We start from the raw sequence: 16,258 nt of genomic DNA, 5'->3' as shown, positions 1-16,258 counted from the left end.
AACATGCTACTGTAGCAAAAGCGCGTCCACGAGGGTGCGATTTTACAAATTTTTCTCAAATAGCATCCTGCTAGAAGCGATTTTATACTATTTGCTCAGAAACGTCAAAAAAAATTATTTCTTCCATGACCTACTGTAGCAAAAGCGCGTCCACGAGGCGCGATTTCACAAATTCTTCTCAAATAGCATCCTGTTAGAAGCGATTTTATACTATTTGATCAGAAACGTCAACTCGAAATTATTTATTCCAAGACCTAAAAACCCTAAAAAGCCTGAACCCTAAGCCCTAAAAGCCGAAAAAACCTAACGTGGAAAAAGCGAAAAAATCGCATCCCACGAAGCGCGTTATGTGGCTCAGGAAATCGCGTCCACGTCAGCGCGAGTTGTTGACGTGGACGCGATTTCCTGGTGCGTCCCCTGACATCGCGCTGATGTGGACGCGATTTGCCGGAAAATGGACCATTCCGATAAATAATTAAATAATGAGACCATTTTGATAATTTTTTAAAAAAAAGGCTTTTTTTGGTAACTGTTATACTACTAAATATAAAATTAGGCTCTATCAGCAAAACCAATGGAATCTGGCAAACGCACCATTCATAAACAAGAAATGGGCTGCTTTAAACACTTGTGCTATTGCTGCGTGGTGGGCTCCTTCATTTCCTTCAGGGAAGCATATCCAAATCAAATTGAAGACTTCTTTTTGGGCCATTAGCCACATTCAATTGCACCCCACAAGCTACAAACTTGCCAGACAAGCCTCCAATGTGATCTTTTGGCGCTCCTTCCATCTCCTTTCAAAATATTTCCTTTCCCTCCCTCACTTCTCTCTCCCTTCTATTTCCTTTCTCCTGTTCAGTGTTGAACCCTCTCCTTTTATCTGGGCTTTGGTACTTGGTATACTCGGCGACAAAATGGAGCAGCAGAGAAACCCAAAGATGGCTCAACAACAGCAGCAACAAGAGGAGCTTGACGAAATGCAGCACGGTCCCTTCCCTGTTGAGCAGCTTCAGGTCAAATAAGAATAATCTACTATATTTCGCTTTTTGTTCCATTGTATTCGAAAGTAAGACGCTTTTCTATGTGGGTTTTTTTCTAAGTTCCCGAAATGATGTTCCTTTTCCTGATTGGTCCTTTTTGAGAAGAAATCATAGTGAATTCTTTTTCTAGGATTCCAAAAACGAAAATGGGTTATATTTCCACCATGGGTTCTTTCCAATTTCGTTTTTTTTTTCTTTCCCTTTTACCTAATTAGATGAGATCGTAGTAGATGGGTTATATTTTCTCGATTGCTGATTAGGTGGGGAAGTTTTCTGTTAGGGTTTCTTGTCAACTTTGAACCATAGTAGATGGAGATTGTATTAACTGCTTTTTTGTTATACTGTAAGCCATTGAAAATATAAATTCTCTAGTATATCGGGCTTAAGTTATACTTTTGGATTTTGTTCTTATATATATTTTTATATTCAATTGAAGGCATCGGGCATTGCAGCCCTGGACGTAAAGAAGCTCAAGGATGCTGGTCTTTGTACGGTTGAATCTGTTGCTTATACCCCAAGGAAAGATCTTCTTCAGATCAAAGGAATCAGTGAAGCTAAAGTTGACAAGATTATGGAAGCCGGTATGCTGCTGTTTCCATAATTATGTTGTTCACTATAATCTTGTAAATTGATTTGAAATTAAAAGAAGTTTTTAAGTCTTCTCTGGTGCTTGACAGCTTCCAAATTGGTTCCCTTGGGCTTCACCAGTGCTAGCCAGCTCCATGCTCAAAGGTTGGAGATAATTCAGATAACATCTGGGTCAAGTGAACTTGATAAAATTTTGGAAGGTACATACGCTCTTATGTATCTTGACTTCGACTCTTTAACACTCAGTTAAAATTCACTATATGAACTGTAAATTAATTGTATGTATCATTACACGCTCACTTGGTTTTCTATATAACAGGTGGAATCGAGACTGGGTCCATTACCGAGATATATGGTGAGTTCCGTTCGGGAAAGACACAGCTTTGTCACACATTATGTGTGACATGCCAAGTAAGACCTCTTCTCTTCATTCACAGAGTTTTCTTGCAACTCATGTATATGTTGCACATACTTTTTCTGCCTAACATAATGGTAAGTGCATTTGGCCTGCTTCTAAATTTCTATGATATTTCAGCTTCCATTAGATCAAGGAGGTGGTGAGGGAAAAGCAATGTACATTGATGCTGAAGGGACATTCAGACCACAAAGACTATTACAGATAGCGGAGAGGTGATTCGTGGCTACTATGATAAGGACTGTACTGCCATGCTATGTGATAGCATTGATAGTTAACTCTGTTGTTGAATGTTGCAGGTTTGGACTGAATGGTGCTGATGTATTGGAGAACGTGGCCTATGCTAGAGCATATAACACTGACCATCAGTCTAGGCTTTTACTTGAAGCAGCTTCAATGATGGTGGAAACAAGGTATTGATAAAAAAAAGTTCCTTTGCTTGACCCTATCAAGAGGAATTATCTCTAATATAGTTGGGTAACATGGTTGATCATTTGATGGACTTCTTTTATAGGTTTGCGCTTATGATAGTTGATAGTGCTACTGCCCTCTATAGAACAGATTTTACTGGGAGGGGTGAACTCTCTGCCCGACAAATGCATCTTGCGAAGTTCCTCAGGAGCCTTCAGAAATTGGCAGATGAGGTTGGAGGCTTTTTTACATCTTTAGTTGCATTAAGCAATGAATTGCTTTCTTGCTTATGAGACTCTTACAGTTGTATTTTCACTTGTATTTATCATGTTTTTATGTGCATTTTGTGTGACTGTAGTTTGGCGTGGCTGTTGTAATTACGAACCAAGTAGTTGCTCAAGTGGATGGTTCAGCAATCTTCGCCGGTCCTCAAATTAAGCCTATTGGTGGTAACATCATGGCTCATGCTTCCACAACAAGGTTTGTTATTGAAACTGGAAGGCCTAGTTTTTCCCTTTTCTCCCAACTACTCTTCTTCGAAAGCTTCTACTAACTATAAGCTTGTCATTGACAATAGACTGGCTGTTCGGAAGGGAAGAGGGGAGGAACGTATTTGTAAAATAATAAGCTCACCTTGCTTGGCCGAGGCTGAAGCTCGATTTCAGATTTCTCCAGGAGGTGTAGCTGATGTTAAAGACTGAGCTGTTTCAGCTCAATGTTTTCCAAACAAGTAGCCGCAAAGCTTCCTTTAATTGATCAATCAATATGTTATTTTGTAGCCACCTGCTTCCGCTAATGAGCAAATCCCAAAACTCTGCTATTTTCTTTCTTTGCAATGAAGCTTGCCAAAAATTGGAAGCATCCGTTACAAAGTCTTGCCGCTCATTTCGTCTGTATATGGAACATGTTATTACTCCTATAAAAAATAAAACAGGAAACTGAACTGAAGTGTATATCAACCTTAAAAAACAAAATTTTCAAGTTTTAAGATTGAATTGGACATTTAGCCAACAACACAAAACTTGTAAAAAATTAGTTAAAAATCAATAAAACCATATTTTTGTAAATATACTTTTCTTAATTTTTATTTGACTTTTTAACAATAAATTGGGGGTATTTTCATCTTTGATTTTTGTAAATATAAACTTCTTGAAAATTTATTTTATTTATGAAATTTTCTTAGTTATTATTAATTAATGTTTTTAAAATGGTTAAATCAATTGAATTAACTAATTTGATTTTTAATTGCATACTATTTAGTTCCTTTTTTCCCTTATTGGTGTAAGAGATTAATTAAGACGTGAAAAAAAAAAAATAGAAAATGGAATACGACGTCGTTGAAGTGAAAACAGTACGTCTTGAAAGGTCATCAGCTTCACCACGTCAGACCACAACCGGGTTTAAAATGGCGTTAGATTCAATTAGTAGCGTCGTTTAATGAGCAAATAGCTAAAGGTCCGTCTGGTCCATCAGAACCAGACTCCCCAAAACAAAACAGAACACAAAAAAGAAAAAAAGAATGGCTACAAATCCAGCAGCAACACCTCCGAACCTCCCCAAATCTGGAGCCATTTCCAAAGGCTACAACTTCGCTTCTACTTGGGAACAGGTTCTCTTTCTTCTGTACTTACTCTTCCAACTCGTAATCGTTTGCCTTCAACTTTCCGATTTGAACCTCTCCTAATTTAGATCTGCTTTAATTGGATCTCAATGAACTTAAAAAACTTTCAACTCATTTCTCCTGAGTTTGATTTCTTTATCTTTAAATGTAGCAATCATAAGATCCGATCTCCTAACAGGAGCCGTAATTGTAACCGAAATGTTATCACATTATTTTTTTGGAGTAAAATGTCATTATATTATTAATAATTCGGAAGAGTTAAAAAATTTTTAGTTTGAAGATCGGATCTGTGTTGTGGAACTGAATGCGCTATTTTAGATTTTTTTTTTTTGCTTAATTTGATTTCTTTATTTTGGATTTGTGTGTAGAATGCGCCTCTGACGGAGCAGCAGCAAGGAGCAATACTGATGCTATCTCATGCAGTTGCGGAAAGGCCGTTTCCGGCAAATTTGGTGAGTAATTTTGTTGCTTGTTGCTTACTTTTTTTAATTGCATTTTGGATATTTTGGTGAAAGACGTTTGGAACGTGCTCTTGTAGGCTCAAGAGCGAACCTCTGGGCAAGATGCTGGCTTGTCTGTTTCTACAAAGGATAACAATTTTGGAGATTCTGGAGCTATTGAGGCAATTTTGGTTAATACAAATCAGGTAAATCAGATTTATTATGTGTCTTGTTTGAGTTGGAATCTAATCTTACGTGGATTGTTACATTAGTTTGTTGTTCTAATGTTCTAATTCTACTAGGGTTATGAAATTGATTAATTTTGATCCAAAGCATTTGCTTCTTTTTCCTATTCTGTACAGTTCTATAAATGGTTCACAGATCTTGAATCGGCCATGAGGTCCGAGGTTAGTAGTCATATCTTGTTGCAACATATACGTTCCTTGGACAATGTTGTTGAATATTTGTTTATTTTATCTAAATTGGTTCTCTTAGACTGAGGAGAAATATCAGCACTATGTTAATACTCTGACAGATCGCATACAGACTTGTGATGATATACTTCGACAAGTACGTTCATGATCTGTTTTATATCTCTGTGTATTCTATCATTTGCTTTGCTGGCTATTTATTAAGTTAGATCTATCTTTTCCTCATGATTTCTAAGCTAGAAGTATACTTCTGTGCAGGTGGATGAGACCTTAGATCTTTTTAATGAACTACAGATGCAACACCAAGCAGTAGCAACAAAAACTAAAACTCTTCATGATGCCTGTGATCGATTGGTATGATTTTTTTTGTATGGTTTGGAATTTGGTTCCATCTTTTTGTTTCTAGCTTTTCACTTTGGGCTTTATGTTTGTTGGCTGTAATCCACTTCTCTGTGGGATGGAAAATTTTGGTTTAAGTTAGTCGATTGATTGCATCACTAGCTTGTTCTTTATTGCAGGTAATGGAGAAGCAAAAGCTGATTGAGTTTGCTGAAGCACTTCGCAGTAAGCTCAAGTATTTTGATGAGTTGGAGAATGTAAGGTTTGAATGCTATCTTAACTAGAGATCGATTTACTTTGAATTTATATATTGCTTTTGTCTTGGTTTATGGCCTATTATCCTTTAGGATTTATGTTAATATATATAGGGTCATGTTGAATTGCTGTCAGTCCAATAAGTCCGAAATTCATGGTTTTTGTAATTTAACCTCTTGTGTACAGGTTACTTCTAACTTTTATTCTCCAAACATGAATGTTGGGAATGCAAACTTTCTCCCACTTCTTAAACGGCTTGATGAGTGCATATCGTAAGTTACATTTGAACTTAGTCCAACTTTGCAAACTAGTCAACAATTGTTTAATAATTGTCCCCTGATGAGCAAATTTAATAAAAGTTTCTTATCATATTGAATTTTTCGTCATTGTAGGTATGTTGAAAATAATCCACAATATGCAGAATCAAGTGTATATTTGCTAAAATTCCGTCAACTCCAGGTAAGGAGTTATGTTGACAATCTATGGATTGTTTTGCTAAGTGGATGAAATGCATGCGTATAAATAGACTTTTTTCTTTTACTAAAATATATAGAAACCTACTTTTACAGTCTCGAGCCCTGGGTCTGATCCGCTCCCATGTACTTTCTGTTCTCAAAAGGGCTTCTTCTCAGGTAAATTATCCACCTCTAGGTCAAATTTACGTGCATAAGTATGCTTTTATGGATGGATTAATGCCTCCCAAAATGGTTGTTCTTCTTTCATCAGGTTCAGACAGCAATTCAGAGCAGTGGTGGCAACAAAGCATCTCTTTCTGAGGGTGTTGAGGCATCTGTAATTTATATCCGATTCAAGGCAGCTGCTAGTGAGGTAATGATTTCCTTTTCTGGTCTGAAAGCTCTCACATGTGAAGAAATATGACTCTCTTTCAGCCGATATCATTAACAGTTTTAAGCATTTGCAGCTTAAGCCAGTATTAGAAGAAATTGAAAGCAGAGCATCAAGGAAAGAATATGTTCATATTCTTGCAGAATGCCATAAATTGTACTGTGAACAGCGCCTTTCTTTGGTGAGTGAATTTTATATTACTGCCACTTTTGTACACCACTTAATGTAGCATTCAAATAAATTCTTAATGTATCTGTGAATATATTCTTTTTCAGATAAAAGGCATAGCGCATCAGCGAATATCTGAATTTGCCAAGAAAGAGGGTTTGCCTTCGTTGACTAGATCAGGATGTGCTTACCTAATGCAGGTATCGTAAACTAACTGTCCTTAAGTTAGTACCTGAATACGATTATGGTTCTTGGAACTTCTGATCGACTGAAGCAAAACTTGCTACTTGAGTCATGCACTCTTTTCATGTTTTATATGTTTGGTGGCATTAGACACAGTAAAATCTAGCCTGAATCTTTAAGTTTTTACTTACGCTGGTGTTTGTAAATTGAAGAGACAAATACTTTCTTTATTAACTGGGGCCTACATGTTGCCATGACTGCAGGTCTGTCAACTTGAGCATCAACTCTTTGATCATTTTTTCCCTTCTTCTTCAGAGGACGTTTCAAGTTTGGCACCATTAATAGATCCTCTGTAAGTTCCTTGTTGCTAAATTGTAGAGCTTTCTTTCCTTGGTTCTATTTTCATTTTGTTTCCTTACTACACGGCTTTGTGATGCTTTATGGAAATCAATCCAAATAATATTACAGAGTTTGACTTAAGAATAAATCTTTTGCATGTGTTACTAAGTCGTATTTGATTGCAGGTCTACATACTTATATGATACATTGCGTCCAAGACTCATTCATGAAACAAATGTTGATTTTCTTTGTGAGCTGGTTGATATCCTCAAAGTTGAAGTCTTGGGAGAACAGCTTAGCCGAAGGAGTGAGTCATTGGCCGGATTACGCCCTACATTAGAAAGAATTTTGGCAGACATTCATGAACGCTTGACCTTTCGTGCTCGAACTCATATCCGTGATGAGGTCCGTTTATTGCTTACGTATCTATATGTCTCTTTGTGTGCATCTCATAAATCGATGGAAGCTACCAACTCTTTACCTTATTGAGCATAGTAGTCTTTCTGCTCCTTGATGTTTGTGGTAGTTGATTGGAAATGAAATCTTGGTTTGCCCATCTGGTAGATTCGTACTGAAAATCAAGTGATTGCCAGTGACTTCCCTCTGAGTTGTTGAAAGCACAAATTGCTTTAGTTGCCCATCATTTTAGATTGAAGGAGAAATTTGTTAAGAGTTGCATTCCATGCTTACAATGTTGGGAGTGATTATCTTGTGCTTTTCACTTGGAGTGTGCATGACTGGGAAAATGCCACACATCACAACACTGAACTTTCTCCCATATATGTTGATTTTAGTTGCATCATTGTCTTCTTTCTTACACAGATTGCAAATTATATACCATTTGATGAAGACCTGGATTACCCTGCAAAGCTGCAGCATACTGCAGATGTGAAGACAGAAACTGCTTCTGTAAGTTCACTATCACTCTTACCTTATCCCGGCTTAAAGATAATTGATTATGTGTCTTAAATATTCATATTTGTTTGAAAATTTTCAAATTGGCAAGCTAATTTCTCCTGCAAGTCAATGTTACTGATTCTAATTTAGACCCTTGTGTCTATGATCTTCGTAACTATAATCATAAAACCTAACTTGATTCCTTAAATTTGTGTTACTTCATTTGCTTCCTTTTCTGCTCAGACTTAAGTGTTTCGCTATATGTTTGTGTCTGTTTAATTTATGTTGTCACATTACCCAACACCCTAGCAATAATACATGGATTTGCAGCCCCATTGTTTCAATTCCTTGAATGAAAGAAGCATGTGTGATATGTACATGTGACATGTCTGGAGTGAGTGCTTTTCCTATAATATTGTAAGTTGTAACTTGAAATGGGAAAACTAGCATATTGGGTGTCTCATGCTGAATGGGAACAAATTCGTCATCCTGTTGCTGTTGTATTGGATCTGCATGTGTTGAGCAGGGATTTAAATTGCGGTCGCGGCCGCGTGTTTGGTCGCATTGCGTTTATCGCGGTTGTGGACATAACGGATGCTATTGCGGTCATTGCGGGTATCGTGGTCGTGAATTTTAAAAAAAATTCACACAACGTATTGTAAAATATAATAGCGGTTTCGGCAGTTGCGGTTTCGGACGGTGCCACTACCGCTATATAACGGCCTCTATTTCGGTAACAGACCGCTATTTAAATCCCTGGTGTTGAGTGTGGGTTGTTCTAGTTGGTTAGCAAACATGCATATCCAAAACCTACTTGCAGACTTGTAAGTGTAAGCATTTAGTGAAGTATGTAGTGTCTGCAGCTTTGACATATCTGGAGATTGATATTGGCCAGATTAGTATCACATTGATCATGTTTGCTTGAATTTAATTTTATGTTTTCCCCTTTGGGAAATGTAATTACATGAAATTAACACTTCTATCTGTGTTAATATTTTTTTCCTGCAGGCTGATGCAAATCCAGATGTGTTCAAAACTTGGTATCCACCATTAGAGAAAACTGTATCTATTCTTTCAAAATTGTATCGTTGTTTGGAATCAGAAGTCTTTACTGGCTTGGCGCAGGTGCCTTGAGTCTTTCAATAATCACCCTTGTTCAGTTTCTTATATCAATTAATACAGTTTTCCCTTTTGCATATTCTGTTAAAAACTTAATTTGTGCTGTTTTTCTCAGGAAGCTTTAGAAGTTTGTTCTGACTCTATCCAAGTAAGTGAGCTGGGTAACAGTTACTTTTCTAGGCCTTAAGTTCTTTGCTTTTATAAACATGTTCATGCTATAGAATGATGCATTCTATACGTGGATAAGCTTGGATTAAAAATTTTAACTCAATCACGTTATCCATTCTATGAAGAAGTTGACAGGCTTATTCATTCTTTACCATGTTGATGTGTTCTCAAATATGCGATGAGCTTGGTTGGATTTCTAACCGTTTTCATTTTTCCCTCTTTTAATCTTTCAATTTTACCTAGAAAGCAAGCAAACTAATTACAAAGAGATCAACACCAATGGAAGGACAGCTCTTCCTTATAAAGCATCTTCTGATATTAAGGGAACAGGTTATCTTTTTTGTTCCTCTCTTATTGTCTCTTCTTCTGGTCTTTCAATTGTTAGTTAATAGGATGAGTTTTTGGCCTTACAGATAGCACCATTTGACATAGAATTTTCCGTTACACACAAAGAACTTGATTTCTCTCATGTGCTGGTAAGTTTCTCCAAGTCTAAATTACTATTTAACTTAAATGCACTACTTGATGTTTACAATCTTCTCCAGCTCTTTAGCATTTTTAAGCTGAAGCTCCTTTTGAGTTTTAGAAGGTACTGGGAAGACAAATAAGAGCTATTATTCTACTTAAGATTTCTTTGATGTTTGGATGGTTAAATCTTCAGCTTTTATCCATCTTGAACAGGTCATTCATCTTTACCTTTCTTTGACATGCTTGTTTCAAAATTCCTTTGATAGGAGCATCTGCGACGGATACTTAGAGGTCAGGCTTCATTATTTGACTGGACTAGATCAACATCATTAGCAAGGACCTTATCTCCCCGTGTTTTGGAAAGTCAAGTAGATGCCAAGAAGGTTAGCATTTTACCTGTTGATAAATTTACTTACAGTCCTCAATGAGTTGAAGTGGAATGCACCAAAGTGCATGTTGTTGAAAATAATCTACAATCAAACACATCAATGTTCAGGGATTAGGAGGCAAGAAATTAAATACTTTGTGAAAGGTTTACTAAAATGAACAAATGAAATTATCTTTTGTCCCTGAACTATTAAGTATTGGCAAACTATTTATGTTTTGTCCTGCAAACTCCACTGCCCCTTCCCTCTTTTCTTTCCCTTTTAGTGATTGATACTGGGAAATCTACTTTGCCATCAATAGTATAACACATGTTATATGTTCATTAATGTTCAGGAGCTGGAGAAAAGTTTAAAAGCAACTTGCGAGGAGTTTATTATGGCAGTCACTAAGCAAATTGTGGATCCTATGCTGTCATTTGTTACCAAGGTCCATCTTTTCTCTTCTTGATTGATCTTTTAACAACTTAAAATATAAGATTCTTGTAAGTGTAGATATCACTAGCTGGTAAAATAAGACATCCCTTTGACTGGAGCAGTTTAAAAAGTACCTAATAACGGTTGAAATGATAGAAATTCGGGTTTGTATATGACTGTTTTCTTCAGCTCGCCATGTGATATTTAGCTGAACACCTTGTTTTATATTCTTCTTTGAATCAGATCATAGCTCTGATGGTAATGGAATTTATTCTGCTTTGATGTATGACTAATTGTCTAAGGCTTTATTTTGTTCCTATAGGTGACAGCCGTAAAAGTTGCATTATCTTCTAGTACTCAGAATAAAAAAGTAGACTCAGTTATGGCCAAGCCACTCAAAGAACAAGCCTTTGCTGCGCCAGAAAAGGTGGCTGAACTTGTGCAAAAGGTGCGTTGCATTTTTAATTCATGCTTTGCCAGCCTATTTTTAGGTTACAGTTTGCTTTGGTTTTTGAAAACTTGTCATTGTTTTTAGTTAGAAAAATGTATGCATGCACACGCACAAAGAAACATTATATAAATGTAATGCATGCGTTTTTCATAAAAAAAAGTAATGCATGAATCTGTATGAATTTATACATATTGGAAAGCCTTGATGTAAAAAACTCTAGCCACGGGAATCTGGATTATAACAATCATGAAGCAGCTCCTGGTGTGGAAGAATGGAGGCAGATTCATATAACTGTTGCATCTATGTAAAAATCTCTATAGTTAGAGTGTGTCAAGATATACCAAGCTCTTAGGTTTTGCTTGGTAGAGTGGAAAGAAAATTGGAAAGATGGAAAATTGAAGGGGTAGAAAACTAGAAGATGGAAAGCATAATTTTTCTTTCCATAGGTGTGCATGGTAGGAGAGATGGAAAAATGGAAAGAAAATGCAACCTTTTTTTTTTCATCTATTGCTTGGTAGAGTTGGATAATTTTGAACTAACATACACCTCTCTCATTTTCTCTCGACTTATCATTCCAGTTTGGAAGGATTGATTTTTATGCATTAGGATGGAAAATGATATCCCTCCTATTTTCTTTCCTCTCACTTTTCTTCCCAACGAAGTACACTCAAAATTGATTTTCTTTCCACTTTTCCACTCCCTCCTTTCATCCTTCCACTTTTCCACCCAAACGAAGCACACCCTTAGTGACAAATCTAGTTATGCTTTCAAAGTTTAGATTTACTAACTGATGATTTTTATATATATAATATAACAGGTAAATTCAGCTATTCAGCAAGAACTTCCACTGGTGATAGCAAAGATGAAGCTTTATTTACAGAACCCATCGACAAGAACAATTCTTTTCAAACCAATTAAGTAAGATACCGTCCCAAATTTAAAACCATAACTCTATATAATCTTTAAGCACATGGTAGACAATATTGAAGCAAGTTTCAAATAATTTGGATTATTTATTTATGCAGGACGAATATTGTGGAAGCCCATATTCAAGTTCAATCCCTTTTAAAAACCGAGTATTCTCCAGATGAAAAAAGCACCATCAACATGGTGAACATACAAGAACTGGAAGCACAACTCGACAATCTCCTCTAGGGAGCTAGTGAAGCTTATTCAAGTATTTTTCCTCAACCCAAACTCTTTTCAGTAATTTTTGGCGATATCGTGGTTCAGTCTGTTCATAAGGTTATATTGATAGATAAAAAAAAAGGTTACGTAAGATGGTTTAATTTTCCGAACATTCATTTTGGTAAGTCCATATCTTTTTTGCCTGCCCCAAGACCAAGAGCATAAAGTTCAGTTCTTATTATCTTGGCAGTGATTGTCGATCATATTTTTCATTCAAGTTAATATTTTCGGTTCATACATTTCTTTCTGGTTATTCACCCCTGGAAGTAATAAGAAAACAGGTAGCGTTATCTTTACAAATTTGAATGGTACAAAATTCTCTCCCCTCGGGTTCTCATGCCCCTTCCTTACATATAAGCTTTAACGTTGCTTATATTATAACCTTATGTAACTATTTGGTCCATTCCAATTATGGGATGCTTAAAAATATTACCTTATACAATGTCTAACTGAAAAGGAAATAAGATTGTATTTTACGTTATGTTTGTTGGGTACACATCTAAGAGGAAATGAGAATCTTCCAAGTAATTGGACTTCACTTGTATGTAAGTTTTATTAAGAATCATATACATAATTACTTATTTTGATAAATATGCACTTATAATTTTAAAAAGTACTCTCCAAAAGATTTTTCATTATATAATGATTGGAAATCAAGTGGGCATTGGGGAAGATTTAGCTAAACCACTTGTTTATTTGATAAGTTGCGGAAGGTTTTCCTTGGCCGAAATTTAAGACTATTGCCAATTTAAGAAATTGGCAGCAAATTTTCATTTTATTTCTGTTCATCAAATCAACTCTACTGTTTGCTTCCCCCCGCTTTCATAATTAATTTTATTGGTACTGCCCTTCTCTCTCTCTCTCTCAGAAAAAAAAGCAACCGGCCGCAAATTTTCATTTTATTTCTGTTCATGTAATCAGCCCTACTGGCAACTTCCATTTACAACTAAAAGGAAAATTTTGGACTTTTTCATTAGTACGGCCCTAATCTCGCTGTGTGTTATATGGTACGTAAAAAAACTTATGCTCATAAGTCTGATCAAGTAAAATTCATGATACCCTAAGCAAAACAATAAATTGTTGGGGATCCTTTTAAAAAAATATAAAATGCAATCTAATAAAATAAAAACATATATTAGTAATTTCATTAAAATAATACATTTTATTACATTAAGCAAATAATATATTTTCTAACAAAATTTTTAAAAAAATATTTTTCATTCAATCTGCTCCTATGTCATCAACTACAAAAACATAAAAAATCATAAAAATGGGTTTTACGAGCATTCCGAGATGCAAAATCATTAATGATAACATTAACATCAATGTTTTCCAAAAAGAATCTTTCTCAATTGATAAAATTGTCAGGACATTCAACCGTTCTTGTGACATTGACGACTTCAAGTAAGTTCTGATTAATTTTAGCTTTGAAAATTTTCTTTCATCATCATAGGGACCATTAAAAAAATTTATAAGCTATTGAAACATTCGGATAGCAATTTGTAGATTTGAAAACTCAAGAATTTCAATGGTTGACATTAATTCTTTCGGTAAAGTAAATTACAAGACTTTCAATTCAAAGAAAAGATCATTTAAATCAACATATGATGAATCACCATGAGAAAAGGTAAAGTGAAATGTAGCACAATATTCTCTCAATTCCTTTTTATCCAATGACTTTAACTTGTTTGAATCAAACAAAAACCCAAAAATACTTTCAAATATTTTTAGTTGCTCAAATATGCTCTTCAAAGAAGTAATTTCCATGTCTACAATAACTAAAAAATAATCAACTCTAAATAATTCATTAGCCGACTGAATTTCTTCATCCTCTTGGTTATTCTCATCAAATTATTTTTTTAATAACACAACGCTTTGTTGGAAGGGTAGACTCTACATTAGAGGTGCTCATGGGCTGGGTCGGACCGGGCTGGGCCCAGAAAAAATTTCGGCCCGAGTCCTAAGCCTGGGCCCGGCCCTAAATATGGGCCTGAAATTTTGTCCAGGCCCGGCCTGGGAAAAAATTCATAAGCTTGAGCCCGGCCCGACCCGGCCCATTTTTTTAATAAACACCAAAAATTTATTTTAAAAATAAAAAATAAAAAAAGTATTTTAAAAATAAAAAATAAAAAAAGTATTTTAAAATATTTTAAAATTAAAAAAATTAAAAAAATAAGTATATTTATTATATTGGTCAATGTGGTGGGCCGCTGTGGTGGTGCTCGAGGCCCGACTTGTTTTCTAAACGGGCCTCATTTTTTTACCCAAGCCCATATTTCGGGCCTATATTTTTACCTGAACCCTCCCATATTTTGGGCGGGCCATCGGGCCGGGCCGGGCTGCTCGGCCCATGAGCACCTCTACTCTACATCCATATCCATATCCAGTGCAATACTTTTAGTAATATTCATACTAAAAATAAAGCCTTCATCTCTATACTTTTCAAAATATGACAATACACTTTCTAATTGCTTTATGGTGATATCAATGCACATAGACTTAGGCTTGGATGGGCGGTACGTTTACCTGTGGTTAATGTAAAAACAGCGGTGGCGGTGAGATTAGACACTTTAGCGATACTGTAGCGTGAGACAAAAAGTAAACTAAACGCACCGCACCGCACCGCATCGTTAATCCAAACCCACCCAAAGTGTGTGTTTGGATTCAAACGTAGTTGTAGCGATGAGGTGAAAATAAAAAAGACATCAGATTAAAATTGATATATAATAGAAGTTTTTTAAATTATTTTACTTTTTAAAATTATTAAAATATGTGAATTTATAAATTCATTTAATAAATATTAAAATGTATCTTCCAATATTTTATTATAAATATTTTAGTAAATTATATAATCAATTTAAATTATTTATTAGATAAAATGATAATTATTTTTAATTTTTTATAGTTAAATATTCTTTTATAACAATGATAAATATTATTTTCACAAATAGTAACATTATACTTGGATCAAATTTTGAAGTATCTAAACGGATGATTTTTAATAAAAAAATATAGTAACATAAGACATAACAAGTTTCATTATTACTAGAAATTAGGTTATGATACAAAATGTTTTTACAAATATGGATTCATTAAACTAGTTGCAATGGTTTCCCTTAACATTGCGATTTCAAGGTCACTTTCACTGTTAGAAGAACTCGATTCACCTCTATAAAAATGGCCTGAAGAGACTGGCATGTCGGGTATATTCTCAAATTGTCGAAAATCCTCATCATTTGACCAAGCATGTCTTCGAATGTAATTATGCAAAACCCTTGTTGCAATAACTATTAAAACTTGCTTGTTGAATGAATAACTTGGAATATCTCTTAATATTGGCCATTTTTTTTTCCACACTCCAAATGTTCGTTCAATCACAGAGTGTAACGAAGAATGGGCATGATTAAAGATTTTTTTTTCCAGATACTTGATGATTACCTCGACGAAAATCAGGTAAATGATATCGTTCCCCCCTATATGGACCTAGAAAACTTGTCATTTGTGGATATCCTGAATCCACAAGATAATATTTTCCTACAAAAACGTAAAACATAATATCAAGTTTAAAAATAAATTAAAAATTTTAATATTTTTTATGTAAAGATTAATTTAAAAAATTAAAGTTCAACCTGGTGGAGGGTGTGGAAATTTTAACTCTTGTTTTCTAAGTGCTTGCAAAAAATTATACTATCATGTATTGTTCCTTCCCAACCAGGAAATGCAAAAATAAAGCACATATTGAAGTCACAAACTGCCATAATATTTTGAGTTGGTTCACCTTTCCGTCCAATATAAGGTATTTGACAAGAAGGCGAAATGCATGCTTTTATGTGTGTTCCATCTATGGCCTCAATACAATCCTTTAAAATAAATACAAGTAATGAGATAAAAGTTAGAAATAATTTATATTTTAAAAATATAAAGATTATGTAAATTTTACCTTAAAGTGAGGCCAATATCTTGTATCATGTCGAATATGGTTCGGTACTTCCTCGAATTGACCTTCAGTGGTTTTAATTGTGTCTATTCCCATTCAAGCAAATATATGCAACATATCAGTAAAAATTCGACTAACAATTTCCCCAGATCGT

General features: G+C 35.1%; 2 protein-coding genes across 3 annotated transcripts; both read left to right on the top strand.

Moving 5' to 3' along the window:
- Positions 1 to 769: 769 nt before the first annotated feature.
- On the top strand, positions 770 to 3,315 carry LOC105774595 (DNA repair protein RAD51 homolog). The gene is made up of 9 exons (XM_012597136.2): positions 770 to 1,013; positions 1,477 to 1,621; positions 1,718 to 1,828; positions 1,948 to 2,039; positions 2,164 to 2,258; positions 2,343 to 2,456; positions 2,558 to 2,687; positions 2,813 to 2,934; positions 3,032 to 3,315. Exons 1-9 carry the CDS (start codon positions 915 to 917, stop codon positions 3,153 to 3,155), a joined length of 1,032 nt encoding a protein of 343 aa, XP_012452590.1. The 5' UTR covers positions 770 to 914; the 3' UTR covers positions 3,156 to 3,315.
- Positions 3,316 to 3,876: 561 nt separating this feature from the next.
- LOC105773668 (conserved oligomeric Golgi complex subunit 3) lies at positions 3,877 to 12,467 on the top strand. Of its 2 annotated transcripts, XM_012595744.2 has the most exons (25): positions 3,879 to 4,063; positions 4,444 to 4,527; positions 4,614 to 4,721; positions 4,878 to 4,922; positions 5,011 to 5,085; positions 5,205 to 5,300; positions 5,465 to 5,542; positions 5,727 to 5,812; positions 5,933 to 5,999; positions 6,110 to 6,172; positions 6,267 to 6,368; positions 6,463 to 6,567; positions 6,662 to 6,754; positions 7,001 to 7,089; positions 7,262 to 7,481; positions 7,899 to 7,985; positions 8,982 to 9,098; positions 9,208 to 9,240; positions 9,504 to 9,590; positions 9,674 to 9,736; positions 9,995 to 10,111; positions 10,449 to 10,541; positions 10,851 to 10,976; positions 11,797 to 11,897; positions 12,005 to 12,467. In XM_012595744.2, exons 1-25 carry the CDS (start codon positions 3,974 to 3,976, stop codon positions 12,132 to 12,134), a joined length of 2,355 nt encoding a protein of 784 aa, XP_012451198.1. In that variant the 5' UTR covers positions 3,879 to 3,973; the 3' UTR covers positions 12,135 to 12,467. The 2 variants fall into 2 exon arrangements, 1 of the variants encoding a protein (XP_012451198.1); XR_008196961.1 differs by lacking the exons at positions 10,851 to 10,976; positions 11,797 to 11,897; positions 12,005 to 12,467 and adding an exon at positions 9,806 to 9,849 and having other exon boundaries at positions 3,877 to 4,063.
- Positions 12,468 to 16,258: the final 3,791 nt, after the last annotated feature.

This window comes from Gossypium raimondii, chromosome 6 (assembly GCF_025698545.1).
Source record: "Gossypium raimondii isolate GPD5lz chromosome 6, ASM2569854v1, whole genome shotgun sequence".
NCBI classification, from domain to species: domain Eukaryota; kingdom Viridiplantae; phylum Streptophyta; class Magnoliopsida; order Malvales; family Malvaceae; genus Gossypium; species Gossypium raimondii.
The sequence above is the reverse complement of the archived record's forward strand: the minus strand, read 5'-3'. Positions and strand labels throughout refer to the sequence as shown.

Excerpts from the sequence above, each read along its gene's own strand:
- LOC105774595 (XM_012597136.2), top strand. The coding sequence starts at position 915 with ATGGAGCAGCAGAGAAACCCAAAGATGGCTCAACAACAGCAGCAACAA. Across the intron at positions 1,622-1,717 it reads TGACAAGATTATGGAAGCCG|CTTCCAAATTGGTTCCCTTG; the intron begins GTATGCTGCTGT and ends GGTGCTTGACAG. Across the intron at positions 2,457-2,557 it reads TCAATGATGGTGGAAACAAG|GTTTGCGCTTATGATAGTTG; the intron begins GTATTGATAAAA and ends CTTCTTTTATAG.
- LOC105773668 (XM_012595744.2), top strand. The coding sequence starts at position 3,974 with ATGGCTACAAATCCAGCAGCAACACCTCCGAACCTCCCCAAATCTGGA. Across the intron at positions 5,543-5,726 it reads ATTTTGATGAGTTGGAGAAT|GTTACTTCTAACTTTTATTC; the intron begins GTAAGGTTTGAA and ends TCTTGTGTACAG. Across the intron at positions 9,591-9,673 it reads TTCTGATATTAAGGGAACAG|ATAGCACCATTTGACATAGA; the intron begins GTTATCTTTTTT and ends TTGGCCTTACAG.